This window comes from Elgaria multicarinata, chromosome 5, assembly GCF_023053635.1.
Source record: "Elgaria multicarinata webbii isolate HBS135686 ecotype San Diego chromosome 5, rElgMul1.1.pri, whole genome shotgun sequence".
NCBI lineage: Eukaryota > Metazoa > Chordata > Lepidosauria > Squamata > Anguidae > Elgaria > Elgaria multicarinata.
The window spans coordinates 86,074,749-86,091,468 of NC_086175.1; the positions used below are offsets into that span (position 1 = coordinate 86,074,749).

General features: G+C 41.6%; 1 protein-coding gene across 3 annotated transcripts in view; it reads right to left on the reverse strand.

Annotated features, from left to right (window-relative positions):
- Positions 1–16,720, reverse strand: part of GBE1 (1,4-alpha-glucan branching enzyme 1) — a 216,902-nt gene that overhangs the window by 37,453 nt on the left and 162,729 nt on the right. For all 3 annotated transcript variants that reach the window (XR_010025475.1, XM_063126768.1, XM_063126767.1), the window contains exon 15: positions 7,540–7,657. Coding sequence is in view for 2 of the 3 variants with exons in the window: in XM_063126768.1 (XP_062982838.1) it covers positions 7,540–7,657 (118 nt within the window). In the remaining variant the exon portion in view is untranslated. The remainder of the gene's footprint in view (positions 1–7,539; positions 7,658–16,720) is intronic.

Genomic DNA, 16,720 nt, shown 5'->3' on the forward strand with positions numbered 1-16,720 from the left:
GTTATTTTATCACCTTGGCTTCTACTGTGTGTAAAAAGTAGATACTTACCTTCCCATGGAATAAGAAATATAGCAGTTGCATAAATATTGAGCATTTCTTCCAGAAATGGATAGAACAGCTGTCCACAAAGCTTTTATGGTTTTAATGCCACCAAAATGGTTTTGTTGTTGTTGGTAGAATTCCCTGAAAATACTCGTAATCCGTGGCCCATTTCTGAAGGAAGTTTAGCATCACTCATCCCAACATATACATGAAATTAAGCGTGAGTTGTACCATTCACTTCAATTGGGATGTGTATGCAGAGCTTTCCTTGCCATTGCAATGAATGAATTAGCTTCTATTCACATACACCTCTGGTGCACTTGAATCCCATGGAGTGACTGACTGCATCTAGGCGGGTATGAATGTGACTGTAAGACCATGGTTTGGCTTCTGCTACAATGCAATGTATGCAGGACAAGCTATGCTAAATTCAGGAGGACCAATTCTCATGGCCATTCAAGGCACTGAATGCATCTGGGCTGATCTGAGATTGCGATGAACGGAAAAAGTTTGTGTGCGATTGCTGCACTATGTTCAACTAAATCCACACCAACATGCCTTTCCCATTTTCCTTTCATTGTCATCTGCACAGGCTCGGTAAAACATAGGTTGAACCATGAGGTGGAAAGGTTCAAATGTCCTGAAGATAGCAGCAAGAATTATGACTGGATCATCTCAATAGAGCCCTATTACACCAATTTTTAAGAAATTACACTGGCTCTGTTTTCACTTCCTCGGCCAATCTGAATTGCTGGTTATCAGCTTTAAAGCCCTAAAGGATTTGGGGCCCAAAAATCTGAAGGAGTGCCTCCTTCCTTATCTTATCTGTACATTAACATCCTCAGAGGAGGCCCTTCTCTAAGTACCATTTCTCAGTGGGAAAAATATACTGTTAATTTACAAAGGAGAAGGCTTGTATGGGGTGGCACCCTGAATTAGGAATGCTCTCCGAAAAGAGATATGATTGGTTTTGTTTTTGAAACCAAATTAACAGAATATTTTAACATTTTAAAATATATTTTAACATTAAAAAATGTATTTTTGAAAAACTTGATCGTTATACGTTTATTTTTTTTAATTTGCTGTTTGAAGAGTTGATGATTTTTTTTGTTCTTTAATTTGTCATTACGTTTTTTATATTGTATTTTTTTAAAATGCTGTGTACAACACCCTGGGATCTTTAGTAGATGAAGAGTGGTTTATAAAAATAAAATAAAATACAAATACAAATTAAAAACACAATATAAACAATCACATCACTGTAAGCCCATGTCAGTCTGGAATGGATACAGTCAACCCATATCACATTTAACATGAGCAAACAGGTCTTGAGAATTGTTATTGATTTAACTATTCATTTGAGTAAATTGCTAAGAACCAGATAAACAGTAAAAACATGAATATCATATGAATCATGATATATAAGTACATTTAAAGATCAGCGTGAGTGAATTGGTGGAAGTCCTCCTGCAAGGGACTTTTCTTGTGTGCATGGACCATTCACATGCCTCTTTGGACGGCAGTCATAAAGTATATTGAGTATCACATTTAGTGAACTAAGGAGACTTGCCTGGAATAAAGTGTATCAAGATATTGGCATATGATTATAAACGTGAAATGTACTAAAACAAACAAACAAACAAAAATCTAAGAAAAAAAAACTTCCTTCATTCAATCTTTGTGTTTTTAAAATAAGTCCCCATAAAGAAAAAATGTTTGGTTTAAACACTGCTAAAGAGAATAAGGGCACAAGCCTATGCATGTTGGGATGGTGGTGGACAGCTTGATGAAAATGTTCACCCAGTGGGTGACTGCTGTAAAGAAGGCAAACTCCATGTTAGGCATTATATGAAAAGGAATTGTGAATAAAATGGCCAGTATCATACTGTCCTTATACAAATCTATGGTGAGACCACACTTAGAATACTAAGTACAGTTCTCGTCACCACACTAAGAAAGGATATTATAGAGCTGGAAAAAGTGCAGAAAAGCGCAACTAAAATGATTAAGGGGCTGGAGCATCTCTCCTATGAGGGAAGGTTACATCAACTGGGATTGTTTAGCTTGGAAAAAAGGAGGCTAAGGGGAGACGTGATAGAAGTGTACAAAATTATGCATGGTATGGAGAATGCGGATAGGGAGACATTTTTCTCCCTCTCTCAAAATACTAGAACCCAGGGTCATCCCATGAAGCTGTTTGGTGGGAGATCAAGGACAAATAAAAGGAAGTACTTCTTCACACAGAGCGTAGTTTGTGAACCGCCCAGAGAGCTTCGGCTATTGGGCGGTATAGAAATGTAATAAATAAATAAAAATAAATAATAAATAAATAAATAGTTAAATTATGGGACTCACTACCACAAGATGTAGTGATGGCCACCAATTTGGATGGCTTTAAAAGGGGGTTGGATAAATTCCTGGAGGCAAAGGCTATCAATGGCTACTAGTCCTGATGGTTGTGTGCGATCTCCAGTATTTGAGGCAGTAAGCCTGTGTGCACCAGTTGCAGGGGAACATGGGTGGGAGGGTGCTGTTGCACCATGTCCTGCTTGTTGGTCCCTGGCCGATAGCTGGTTGGCCACTGTGTGAACAGAGTGCTGGACTAGATGGATCTGATCCAGCATGGCACTTCTTACGTTCTTATGTTTAGATAGGACAGGTTGCTTACCTGTAACTGTGGTTCTTTGAGTGGTCATCTGTGAAGTCACACATATGGGCTCTGCGCCTGCGCGGAGTCTGACTCAGAAAAAACTTCCATAGCTAAGAATCTTGGCGGGAACCCCTCCCCTACGGCGTAGTGCACATGTCCTGAGGGGTTCCCACCCAATCCCTCAGTTTGAATGAGACCCATTGCGGCCTCGGTACCGAGGGATACTGGTTTCACGTATGTGCCGTGAAATTGATGTATCTCCACCTAGAGGGGTAGGCGGGAGGGTTGTGTGACTGCACAGATGACCACTCGAAGAACCACAGTTACAGGTAAGCAACCTGTCCGTCTTCGTCGTGGTCTCTGTGCATCGCACATATGGGCGATTAGCGAGCTGACTTACCGGTGGTGGGTAGGTGTCCCTGCTAGGTGCAGATTGATGATAGTACAGCCCTGCCGAAAGTGCAGTCTGCACGAGCTCTCACATCCAGTTTGTAGTGCCTTACAAATGTAGTTGGCCTCGACCATGTAGCCGTTCTGCATATTTCTGGAATTGATACTCCTCTCTGGAAAGCAGATGAGGTGGCCATCGCTCTAGATGAGTGACCTTTTACTGCTTTCGGGGGTTCCAGCTTTGCCAACTTATAAGCTAACTGAATTGTTTGCACTAACCACGAGGATAGTCTCTGTGCCGATACAGGTAGGCCTTTTTTGCCTTGTCCATAACAGACAAAGAGGTGGTTGCTATGATGGAATTGTTCTGTTCTTGCCTTGTAAAAGGCTAGTGCACGTCTGACGTCGAGCGTATGTAGTGTCCTTTCTAGATGTGTCCCTGGGGACGGAAAGAATGCAGGCAAAACTATGTCCTGGTTTAAGTGAAATGTAGATACCACCTTTGGTAGGAAGTGTATATCCAGTCTGAGTACAACCTTGTCTCTGTGAAATATGATGTATGGCTCATCTATTCGAAGAGCGCATAGTTCACTAGCTCTCCTGGCTGACGTGATTGCGACTAAGAAAGCCACCTTCCATGTCAGTAGTTGCAAATCAATTGTAGCCAGCGGTTCAAAAGGTCTTTGAGTTAATTGACGCAATAGTACTGAAAGGCTCCATGAGGGACATGGTGTCCGAATGGGGGAATAAGATTTTGCAGTCCTTTTAGAAATTGTTTTACTTTGGGGTGCAAGAAGAAAGTGTGTCCTTCCACCTGCTCGTGAAATGCTGATATTGCGGCTAGGTAAACCTTAACTGACGAAACTTGCAATCCCTTGTCAACTAACCGTAGTAAAAAGGACAGGAGTCGTTGAACTGAGCAGTTTGTTGGAATGAACCCCTCTTCTCTCGCAAACTGGGTAAAACATTTCCACTTCCTCTTATATGATGCACGTGTTGAGGGTTTTCTGGACGCCTCCATGATATCTTGAATCTTTTTTAAAGTGACCTCATTTACTGGGGAAGTATTCTCCATGCTGTGAGGTGGAGAGTCTCGAGGTCTGGGTGCTGAATTTGACCCTGGTTCTGACTGAGTAGGTCTCTCCTTGTCGGTAGTTGATAAAAGTTGTGATGCGATCTGTGTAGGAGTGTTGTGAACCAGCCCTGTCTGGGCCACCAGGGTGTTAGGAGAATGCAATCTGTGTTGTACATTGCTATCTTTGCTAAGACTCTGGTGATCAGCGGGAATGGGGGGAATATGAAGCATAGGTGGTTGGACCACGTGTTCATGAATGCATCCCCCATCGATTCCCATCCAATTCCTTCTCTGCTGCAAAACAGTTTGCAGATCCTGTTGTCCTGTGTGGCAAACAGGTCGATTTTGGGTTGTCCCCACCTCACCACAATGTCTGCAAGGACTGCTGGGTGGATCTGCCACTCGTGGGTAGTGGTCGTTCGCCTGCTCAGGCGGTCTGCTAGATGATTTTTTTGACCGGGGATATGTATCGCCGTTAAGGATACCCTGCTGTGTATACACCATTCCCATATAATTAGAGTTAGTCTTGTTATTGGGAGGGATTTTGTTCCTCCCTGTTTGTTGATATAATATATCACGGTTGTATTGTCCGAGGTGACCTGCACATGGTGTCCCCGAAGACACACCTCGAATGCCTTCAGTGTTTTCTGAACTGCCCAGAGCTCTAGCAAATTGATATGTGCTCTTCTTTCTTTGGGTGTCCATGTGCCGTGCACCCTGAGGGGTCCGCAGTGTCCTCCCCATCCGGAGTTGGACGCATCTGTGGTTATTGTTTTTGACAGCGTGGAGATCCCGAAGGGAATTCCTTTTGAGAGGTTTCTTTGCAGGGTCCACCACTGAAGTGATCTTTTGACTCCCTGTCTTAACTTTAGTTTGAGGGACCTTGTGTCGTGCCATGGCTTTAGGATCCTTGTAAACCATAGTTGTAGGCGTCTCATTTTGAGGCGTGCAAAGGGTATGATTAAGACCGTTGACGCCATGAATCCTAATAGCCTTTGAATGTCGTGGGCGTAGATGTTTATTTGGTGCTAAGGTGATGATGGTTTGTGCCTTTTCTTTTGGCAGGAACACTTGACCGGATGGGGCGTGTAGTATCGCTCCAATTAAGAGGATGGACCTCGTTGGGCTTAATCTGGATTTTTCTTCGTTTATTATGAGCCCCAAGTCGTGCAGCAAATGTATTACTTGGTCTATGTCTTGGAGCAAACTCTTCTGCGAATGGCCCACCAATAACCAGTCATCCAGGTATGGGTGCACATGGATGCCCTGTTTTCTTAGATGCGCGCACACCACTGCCATGCATTTTGTAAAGACGTGTGGCGCTGTTGACAGTCCAAAGGGAAGGACAGTGAATTGAAATGCTTTCTTTCCGATTGCGAATCGGAGAAACTGCTGGCTGTGCTTGTGTATATCTATATGAAAATACACATCTTTTAAGTCTATGGAGGCAAACCATGCATTTTTGGTTAGCAGGGGGAGGATAGTGGTTAGGGATATCATTCTGAATTCTTGGGCGTTATGAATGAATTTACATCTCGAAGGTCTAAAATAGGACGGAGTCCTCTGTCCTTTTTTGGGATGGTAAAGTAGCGCGAGTAGAAACCTTGATTTCTTTGCTTGTGTGGAACTGGTTGTATTCCTCCTTTTTGAAGTAAAGAGGTGACTTCTGTCTTTAAGGTATGGGAAGGAGGGGTTATTCTCACTATTCCTGATGGAGGCATGGAATCGAATTGCAGGCGATAGCCATTTTCTATGATGTTTAATACCCACTTGTCTGTGGTTATTTGTTTCCATGCCTGCATCGCTGTAGTGAGTCTGCCTCCGAACGGGGTGGTGATGGGCTTGACGTGGTGTGGTGAGCTGGTTATCATTAAGTCAAAGGCGCCGTTTGACGCTGTCGAATTTCCTATGTTGGTAACGAGGTTTTGATGGTCCTATGAATTGACGTCTGTTCTGTTGTTGGTGTTGCTGTTGTTGTTGCGTTCTGAAGGCTGTTCAGTTTGGCTGGTATCTATTATGGTCAAAGGTTTGTTGGCGATACCAGCGTCTGGGCTTGGGTTGTTGTGTTGGTCCGATCCCCATTTTCTTTGCTGTCGTCTTCGCTTTTTGGACTGTGTCCATCGCTTCGTTGGTCTTAGCGTTGAACAGCCCTATCCCATCGAAGGGGAGATCTTCGATGGGAGATCTAGATTCTTGTGATAAGCCTGCGGATCTTAACCATGCATGCCTCCTTAAGGCGATGGCTCCGACCATCGCCTTGGTGCCGCAGTCCGCTTGGTATCGAGCTGTATGTATTTCTTGTCTTGCTAATTTAGTAGCTTCTGCTTGGAATACATGCGCGAGTTCTCTATAGTCCTCTGGAAGATGGTCGCAGAGTGTTCCTATCTTTTCCCAAAGGAAAAGCTGGTAGCGCCCCAGGCAGAGGAGACACAAATTGTGGCCGTCGGAGGGTGGGAGTTTACTTCCACAACGCGTGCACTTTTTGAACGGGGCCCGGAGGGCCATGCGCCCTAAGGCGGCGATCAGAGATCGCGAGTCCAAGAATGAAGAATGTCTTCCTCTTTTTTTTTTTTTAATAGAAATTTAAAAGTTAAATCTAATCCTAGCTATTTTCTTCTCTTTCAGATACACGAAGTTGTTCCTGACGATGCAGCCGCAATGGCGGTCAAAGAAGAACTGAAGGATTGGGCGGGAACCCCTCAGGACATGCACACTACGCCGTGGGGGAGATTCGCCAAGATTCTTAGCTATGGAAGTTTTTTCCGAGTCAGACTCCGCGCAGGCGCAGAGCCCATATGTGTGATGCACAGAGACCATGACAAAGAAGAAAAAGGGCCCACGATTCCCAGCATGCCTCATGGGTGGCTGGGGAATGCTGGGAGTTGTAGGGCTTTTTCTGTCTAAATATGCATAGAACTATGCCCTTAGTCACTAACACAAAAGTTAGGCTGTTCATGCTTACACACAAAACAAAACGCATAAACATGCAAGTTACTGAGAGATGAGAGATGAAAAATGAAACAATTCAGAATGAAACATTATGACAACAAAAGCATGTGCATTAAAATGGTTTCATGCTTAGTTATTTCATAGAATTCTTGCATACAGTTCAGTAATATTTAAATTTTAAAAGATTAAAGGTAGTTAGAAATGTTATTGTCTAACTATCACTTTGCCTAAATCATATCACATCCACAGATGACCTTTGGTTTAATTTTAGATATTCATGGGAACACTGAACATCATATTTCTGGGGGGGGGGGGGGTTGGGAGGCAAAATGCATATGTTTAATTGAAGATTTAAAATGTTAAACTATCACTGTAGACATACTTTGCAGAAGTAAAGCAGCAAATAAATAAATAAATAAAAATAGTACTTACCAAAAGAGAATGAGGTAGATGGTTGTGTGAAAATTGTTGAGAGAAGAAATCTGTGTTATGGTCGAGTCTACTATGTCCTCCATACTCTGGAGCATCAGAATCCAGTGCAATTTTATACTTAAGGAAATAGTTAAGGACTTTTACATCAAATACAGTCAATATAATTTGACAATATTAAATAATGAATGGAATTGAATCAAGCTATCTATAGAAATGAACTTTCTATGTAATTTCACACCAAGAGTTCCCAACTACATTTGCCGTGCTTCTGAAAAATTACTGTAAAAGCATGTTTATCTTTCCCCCAATCTACAGGCAAGAAGACAGTGTGAAGAGTAAGGGTATACGCTTGACTAAATGATTGAAGATACACCACATTATATTTCAATATATTTTGAAAACAAGATTCAGCCTGCAATGCTATACAAAGTTACTTTGGCGTAAGCCCCTTTGAAGTCAAGGAGGCTTACTTCTGAGTAGACATATATAGGACGGTACCGCTGGTAAAACTGAATTATGTAAGAAATAGAGTTATATAACACAGTGAGCATAAGAATATATAGGCTTGGGTCCAGACTAAGTTAGTCATGCCTTAGTTCCATAGAGCTGGGATATCAATTCAGGCAGGCATACTGGACTTACCATCTTCCAGGCCCTGTCCCACAATGCTTTTTGTTACTGCTTTCTCTGTAAGGGAGGCCAGCAGCAGCGCCAAAGAACCACAGAAAGCTTCCCAGGCTGATTGCCAAATTGAACCAGCTATATCTGTTCTCCTGGGAGGGCTCTTATCAGCCAATAAAGGTGACGATAACAAAGGGTGTCACCCCTTTGGAGGGAACTGCTTTGGGGGGATGCAAGGGCAGGGGCCTCCCCTCGGGATGCTGAGATTCCCCAGATCTCAGATGGGTCTACAGGTCCTTGGGATCAGCATGTAATAGCCCCCGGACAAATCTGTAAAGTTCTGTTGGGCAGCAGATAGATGATTCAATAAAGCCAGCAAAATATTGGTTTCATTACCATCCTCACTGCTCCTAAATATACCTTACCTTATATAGGCACATGCCAGCATTTGACTGCATCCACTAGGGTTTTTTCTCCATCTGCACTCAAGCCATCTCTTACTTTGTTTCATTGCTCTCAGTTCTGTAATAGGATGAGCTCTACTCAGATGAGGGTGCTCAGAAGCCCAGATCACTTCTGCTTTCCACAGATCAAGAAGAGTTTTGACAGGAGAGTCCTCCATGTCATCCAGAAATCTCCCCAGAGCCCTCTGGAAACCATTCGGATCCATTAGCTTCCAGGGGCGGACCATCTTAATAGCTTCCCCCACCCCTACACAGGGGGAAAGCTGCTTTAAGTCTAAACCTTAGCAGGCAATGATCTGACTATGACAAAGGTACTGATGCAAAGTCCCCCACCTTCAGATCTCCATATCCGGCTGATAAAACCAGGTCTAGAGTATGCCCCACTACATGCATTGGGCTGATGGCATGGGTTTAATCCCTTGGTTGTCATGAAGGCAATAAAATCCTGAGCCGCCATGGACAAGGTGCCCTCAACATGAATGCTGACATTCCCCAGAACCATCTCAGCAGCACACCTGAGACCACCTCTGACAGCTCAGCTAGGAAGTCTGTTGAGCAATGGGGTGGGCAGTACACCATCAGAATCCCTAATCTGTACCACTGATGCAACACTCCAGAGCAGAAGTCAGATGGACAGAGTGCCTGCAGAAGGGATGGAATTCCTATAGACCACAACAACCCACCCTCCCTGGCCCTCAAGTCTAGCCTGATGCTGAACCAACTGGGCATAGCTGAGACTGACTCCTCCCTGCTCACTCACCTAGGTCTTGATTATACATGCTAGATCTGTCACCTCATCCACAATTAAGTTGTGAATGAGGGAAGTCTTATTCTGAATCGATCTGAATAAGAGCAGCTTCCAGAGATTCAAGTAGGAGCAAAGCCACTGCATTTGACAGCATATGATGAGTTTTAATCGATCCTAGATTTGTCTTATGGTTTGGCTGATTGATCAAAGTGATTTTAGATATACGTTGTCTCCATTTGTACATGTTTTATGTTTTAAAATTTTGCATATTGTATTATTAATGTTTTTAATCTTTCTAAACCACCCAGAGAGCTTTGGCTATGGGGGTATAGAAACGTAATACATTCTAATTACAATTGAAATCAATGGGATTTAAGTCATGACTAACTTGCTTGCTTGATTTCAATGGACCTACAGCAGGATTAATTTAGCCTAGATTCAACCCAGACAAATACATTTGAGTATCAAATAAACTGGGAAAAGTTATTTGTAGTGGTTCTTTCTAACACATGGATTGACAGAAGTTTTTGAATGTAAAACTTTTATCTGGCTGTTATAAGGCACTATGACACAGCTCTGTCTCATTACATTATTTGTTATTTACTCTCACTCATGTTATAAGCTATTCAGTGTAAGTCATTATCAAATTGAGCAGAAAAACTGCAAAGTTTTCTGAAAATACTAGTAAGTGACAGAATATTAAGTTCTATCATAGTTTTGGAAATCACAGAACATTGCCAACTTGAGAAAGTTCAATAAAACCCAATGCAATATCATCAAAATGTAAGAAAGCTATTAGGCATCTTCAGGTGGTCTAAAACTGTGTAAAGTAAAAGCACAAGGAGGGGGGCTCTCCTCTCCGCTATTGCATTTTCTCACCTCTACAAATGGAGGATGACTTTCTGAAGGGGAGAGCTTCCTCTATCCATGGAGATACTCCCCTTCAGAAAGTCACCTTCCATGTATAGAGCGTGACAGAAGAGGGCTACTAATCCTGATGTCTACGTGCTACCTCCAATATCAGAGGCAGTAAGCCTATATACACCAGTTGATGGGAAACATAGGTGGCAGGGAGCTGTTTGTGGGTTCCTGGTCGACAGCCGGTTGACCACTGTGTGAACAGGAGAGCTGGACTAGATGGACCCTTGTTCTGATCCAGTATGGCTCTTCTTATGTTCTTATGGCTAGCACACTCCTCCCTCATACCTTACTTTACAGACATTCTGAATGTCTGAATAGGGCTGTTTCCTCAGAAGTCAACAAAGTCATGGCAATTTAGAATTAATAGAGCCACTACCAGAGGAACTACTTTCAAAAGGTTTTACTGACATAGGAAAACAACCAGTAAAATAAATTTTCTAACTTAGTGTCAATGGCAACATCTTTGGAACAATGTTCCAGAACCTTAATTTTGAGCGAGAGGGGAAAAAAAAAAACCTTTCTGATGGAGCCTCCACTAATAGGATTAGAACAGAATGAAGCCATGCTTGTTCTTTTGATGACTCAAAGTGCTCTAAGGCTTCAGTGTTTGTTCAGCCTTTTGATCAAGTCTGAGGATTGGGATGCTAACGGAATTGCTATCATTTATATCTTTTGACACAACTCTCTCAGCTGAACTGGGCTTTACTGAAAAGTTACATTTGCCTTTATTTATGCATCCATGTGTCAGGAAAAGTAGTCTTGAATGTTGTATAAAAATCCTAAAACCAAAAAGTTTGGCTAATTACAAAACAAAGGTTTATGTTATAGTGTTACAGAAGTTCAGATAATTCACTGGAACAATGATTTTAAATTTCTATATTTCTAATATCAATCCAGTCTTTTTATAAATTATGCAGTACCTCACATTATAAATCTTTCAGTTTTATAATGTTAATTTTTCATTATTTTTGTTGCTAATACATTTGTCACAGTTTGTGACAAAATGACTATTTTCAAGCAGTTTGCGATAAAGAAGCAAGGGACTTTAGGCCTGTTAGGGCATTTGTAGAACTTGTGGGGGCTTAAACTGGATAGAGAGCTGGAGCCGTGCACCCAGGGCCAGCCTATTACGTCTCTATGCTTGTCAGCTAATGTCTCCTTTGACTTAATAAGAGGAATAAAGGAAGACCAATGGGGTGCCATCACGATCACCACCGTCCAGCAGCAACAGATCCTGCCACAACAGCATCTGTTCCATGTCACAGTATCACGGTAATCTTCTGCTGAGATTTTATTAGTGAAAAAGGGAAAGGCATGGAAACTGCCATTTATTATGATGTGTAAGAACGGAACACTGAAATCAATCCAAAGCGTCTGGAGCAGGAGGAGATTGTTTTCTGCTGTTTTCCTAGAAGACACAGTAGCAAATCTACAGTATTCATTCACAGACACCTTCCCCACTGTTTATGGCTTCAACAACCGAAGCCTGCGTCATGATGTAAGCCTCTCTAGGGGATGCTGCTGAAATGTATGCAGCTGTAACTGCCCCTTCCTCTATCTTCAGTTTAAATGGAAACTCCCATCTTTCTATTTGGTGTCTATTGCTGGTGTCACTGTTACAGAGGAGCTTCAGATATGCTGGCTCTGACATGTATTGTGCACAATGGACTTAATTGGCATTAATTTGACACCTTGGCTCAAGAATCCCTCATTCTTCCAGAAGAGGCAACTGAGAGTCACCAGGAACATCAGGCTCTGAAATGACTGCAGAGACAATGGCCAAAGAAAAGATTTGCTTCTTCATTAATGAAACGGAGATGCTTCATGTGGCTGCAGAAAACATTCAAAATCCTGCCTGATTGTGATGCCGCCAACAGCTGACTAACTCACAAGGGTAGCCCAATGAGAGCCATTCAAATTGATTTGGGCCAATCAAAAGCCCTGGCAAGAAAATAGTCCAATCCTGAAGCATCCCAATCTCCCAGAGATGTCATGCAGGTTAAGCACTATCTGAGCACCCTTGTTAATATACTATGCTTCTCTTTATAGCCAGCTGGATAGAAAATTAATCGAGCTAAAGAACCTTCTTGTGCCTTCGATTCAGTTGCTGTAACTGAAGTATTGTTCTCTTTGTTTTGACCCTTCCTGAGTCTAAGCCATTGAGCAATTTGTTCCTTTTCTTTCAAAGTCTCTAATGGCCTTGGAGTTTGCGCAGTCAATATTCATTCCTTCTGCTTGGGCAACCTTCATGCTGGTGTGATGCAGCTCTGCGAATTACCCAGGGTCCAATTGAATTTAATCTTCCTTGTGACTCTTTCCTAGCATGATTTTTGGTTCTATTCCAGTGCAAATCCCATGTTTCCAGGGCCACAGTTCCCTTTGTGCTTTCTGACTGAACCATTTTATTTGCTGCAATTGCCCACAGATACCTGCTATCTTGCACACCGAGAGAGAGAGAGAGAGAGAGAGGTTAGCCAATCCTAGTGAAGTGCCCATTGTGTCCCAAAACTGGGTTCCAAATGTAGAAACACAGTTCAACTTGCAAGGCCACAGAGGTAGTCTTCAACCTCTGTGTGACTTGTCAGTTTTGAGTCCAAGGGAAGTGGTCAAAAAGTGAGCTTATGGTATTGGGAAGCAGGTATAAAAATATTGACCTGAACATGCTGTTTCATACCTCTATCAGAAATCCTAAGAAGATGCCGTATTATTTATCATTTATTTATTGCATTTATAGCCTGCTTTTTTCCTCCAAGGAACCCAAGGCATTGTACATAATCCTCCTCCTCTCCATTTTATCCTCACAACAACAACCCTGTGAGGTAGGTTGAACTGAGAGTCTGTAACTGGCCTAGTCACCCAGTGGGTTTCCATGGTCGAGTGGGGACTAGAACCCAGATCTCCCGACTCCCAGTCCAACTCTTTAGCCACTACACCACTCTGGCTCTATCGGTAAGATTCCCCATCCAAATCTATTTTTAAGCAAATTGTGGTGGCTCTGGGGCCCTTAGTAACATCTTAGCCTCTACTTGGGCCTTAGCTAGACTGAAGGATTATCCCAGGCAAATGGAGGGGTCGTCCCTGCCTGCTCCAGGGATCCCCTGTGTGTCATTTGGATGCACTGGGACGATCCTGGGACAATCCCGGGATATAGGCCTGGTCTAGCCATAGCTATGGTCTCAGAATTATCACTAGAGATTAAATAGACCAAAGCCATTATTTTGGCTGGGATCTTTATATTTTAGTACTTAAGAGTGCCTAGGGAGCTTGAGGTTGTTTATTCATTTTAAAAATTGGAACTAAAACTGGAAATCCTGAGAGTGGCCTGTGCCTACAGCATTTTTCTGACTTTTGTAGACAACCAGGAAGTTCTGTCCTTTGGGTTCATCTTCCTGTGAAGTCAGGTCTTTATAAGCACTCCTGCTCTATTTCCCCATGCCTCCATCTTCCTACACTTGTCCATTTTCCACCTCCACAGTCACCATTTCTACCATCACATGAGCTTCCTTGGTTGCATAACCTCCCAATCCCCTGGTTCTGCCATTTCCATAGCATCCCCTTTCTCTTCTTGTTTCGCAAACGCTAATTTCCCCAATCTTCATCTTTCCCTAACTTTTCTAATTAGGCCTTTTAGAAGTGCCCCATGTGCTAGGGGATGGGTACACTAAGCCATTTCTCTTTTCTGTAATGAATATGCATGGCTGTGTTTTTGAGAACAAAAATATGTAAAAAAGAAAGTCTATGCTTTTGTACTTTGAAATAGTGTTAAGCCCTTTTAGAAATTCCTATCCCTCAATTCAGTAAAAGCATAGTGCATAAATCCGTTGTATGTGCACCTCACCTCCAGTCAAAGGTGTCCTTAGACCGGTTTGGGTCATGTATACACACAAGTTACATCTTTGTGTGAACGATGATGTGTGGCATCACCCAATTGCTTCCCTTGGAGCAACTCTCTAGAAGTGAGTTTGGCATAAAGACCAATCTGATCTATTCCAGCAGGCCTATCCAGTGAAATTTTAGAATGTTTTTAGGATGTTTTAAGGATGTTTTAATCATGTATGCTATGATTTTAATCAGTTTTTAATGTGTTTTATATTCATTGTTGTTCCCCGCCTCGATCCAAGTGGAGAGGTGGGTAAGAATTTATTATTATTATTATTATTATTATTATTATTATTATTATTATTCTATATTTCCATCCTGTACAATTGAAAGTCACCCAATATGGGACTATTTAACATTCCAACGCCTCAGTGGCATCACAGACCCAAGCTAGTATTGCTATGAATGCTAACATATTTTTTCCTAGAAGGTAGAAAAAGAGCAAAAGAGCCACACATGCATAGTTTATAGGACCCTCAATGCGTTCTTGTAGTTTCTCAACAATAACTAACAAAAAATGAACTATAAAAGGTGTTTCCTTACTGCTTGGCACACAATTTTTTAGAGTTTGAATAAGGATTCTGGCTGGGTTTCTGTCTACAAAAAAAAACACCAATGTCTCCCAACTTTATTTTTCAGCAATTGTTATATTCATGGTTTGATGCTTAGTAAACATAGAGATGTTTAGATAATATATTTGTTTTTCAAAGCCAAGAGATCAAGATGTGCTCTTTGCATTCCTGTTATCTTTAGTTCTCACTTTGTTAACCTTGTGTGTATGTATGTGTTCTACTGCTCTACATGTATTTATATATACATGTACTGTATATATAAAACACTAACTCAGGCCATAGCTAGACCAGGCCTATATCCTGGGATCATCCCTTTGCATCCAAATGACACACAGGGAATCCCGGGAGCAGGCAGGATTTGCCTGGAATATCCATTTGCCTGGAATATCCTTAGGTGTAGCTAATGCCTCGCACTACTTTTTCACTACGTAATGAAGTAGGCTCTTGTCTGGGAAAGCCAATGAGTCTCCAAAATATCCCTGTGCTCATTGCCTATATGAAAGAGATAACATACATCAGTCCAAACTGTACCAAACTCAAGTACACAATACAGAGCTTCATATGAACTGAGGCTTTCCCAAGAAGTTCACTTTGGTTATATATGAAAAACATTCTCTGATATTTCAGTGAACAGGGAAACTTCAGCTCCTGTAGAACTCAATCTGTGTATCAAAAACCTTTGTGAGAATACTGGAGACACTGGACTAATACAGGCTACAAAAGACAGTATGTATTTTTTCTACAAGAGCTAATATGAATAGGGTCACAGACACAGTTTTAGGCTATAGTTAAATCTTACTATTTTTTAAAAAAGACTGGCTGTATAGCTTTTGATACACCGTCAAGCTCCCCAAAGCCTAAATAGTTAGAACTCTGAAAAACACAAATATGGCACTGCCTATTGTATAAATATGCTTAAACGGCCCCTTGTTTTATTGCCATAAACCTCACAGAGACCTATAAAGAACAACTTTAGTTGCTCTCTTTGGTGCCTTTTTAAACTCAACACTAGCAAATGCATCTACTATGTCATTGTAGTTTATGAATGGGGGAGTAATGCCTCCCACCGGCATTTCTTGCTTAGCTTCTGTGATCTACAGTATATGTTACATTTAATAATTTATCATTGTTGCTGAAAGCTCTGACATCTTTAATGGTTGTTTTAAATTTATTTACCAGCAAATGAAAATGTTTATAGCTTTGTTAATTTTAGGAAGGAAAAAATGATTACATCTCCCTAACCACGGACATGAAAATAATTCTTAGATATAAACGAAACACAGTTATCTCCCATACTGCCCCACTTTACACATTACTTCATTTGCTGTAACAAATTTATTCATGGGTTTGTTAAGAATTTTTTTTACAAATGGAAGTTTTGTAAAGAACCCCCCCTGGTAATTTTCATATATTGGAAGAGACCAAAATTGTTACAAAACATGCTGATATCTGGGCCAATTTTATTGGCATTTGAACCCAAATAATTTGGTAGTGGAATTGAGCCAATTCTAATATTATCACTCTTTGGAAAAGCTTCTGCCTAGCAGTGTTTTATGTTAGTGCCACCTGATACCAGGAACAGGTGGCACTGAGCTGGAAATACTTCAAGTGATGGGGCAGCCATGGAATGCATATGTCTTGCACTCTACAGGTAACAAATGGAACTATTGCCACATGGAATTATTTCCATCAAATTCCAGATTTTTTGGGGGGGTATATTATGAGAATCAGAAAGACACATAATCTTGGAAATAATTAATTTCTTAATGTACACCCAAATTTCAGTCTGTTGTACCTCCAATCACCTTCCAGAAGCATGATGCAGAGAGATAGGGAAACAGAAGGAAACATGGGTACATAGGTTGAGATTCTGCCAGAGGCTAACCATTGATGGTCCCAGTGTAGTTGGATATAGAACATATCAAGCACTGCACTGGTATATCTTCATAGACAGTTATGTTATGCCAGCTTATATA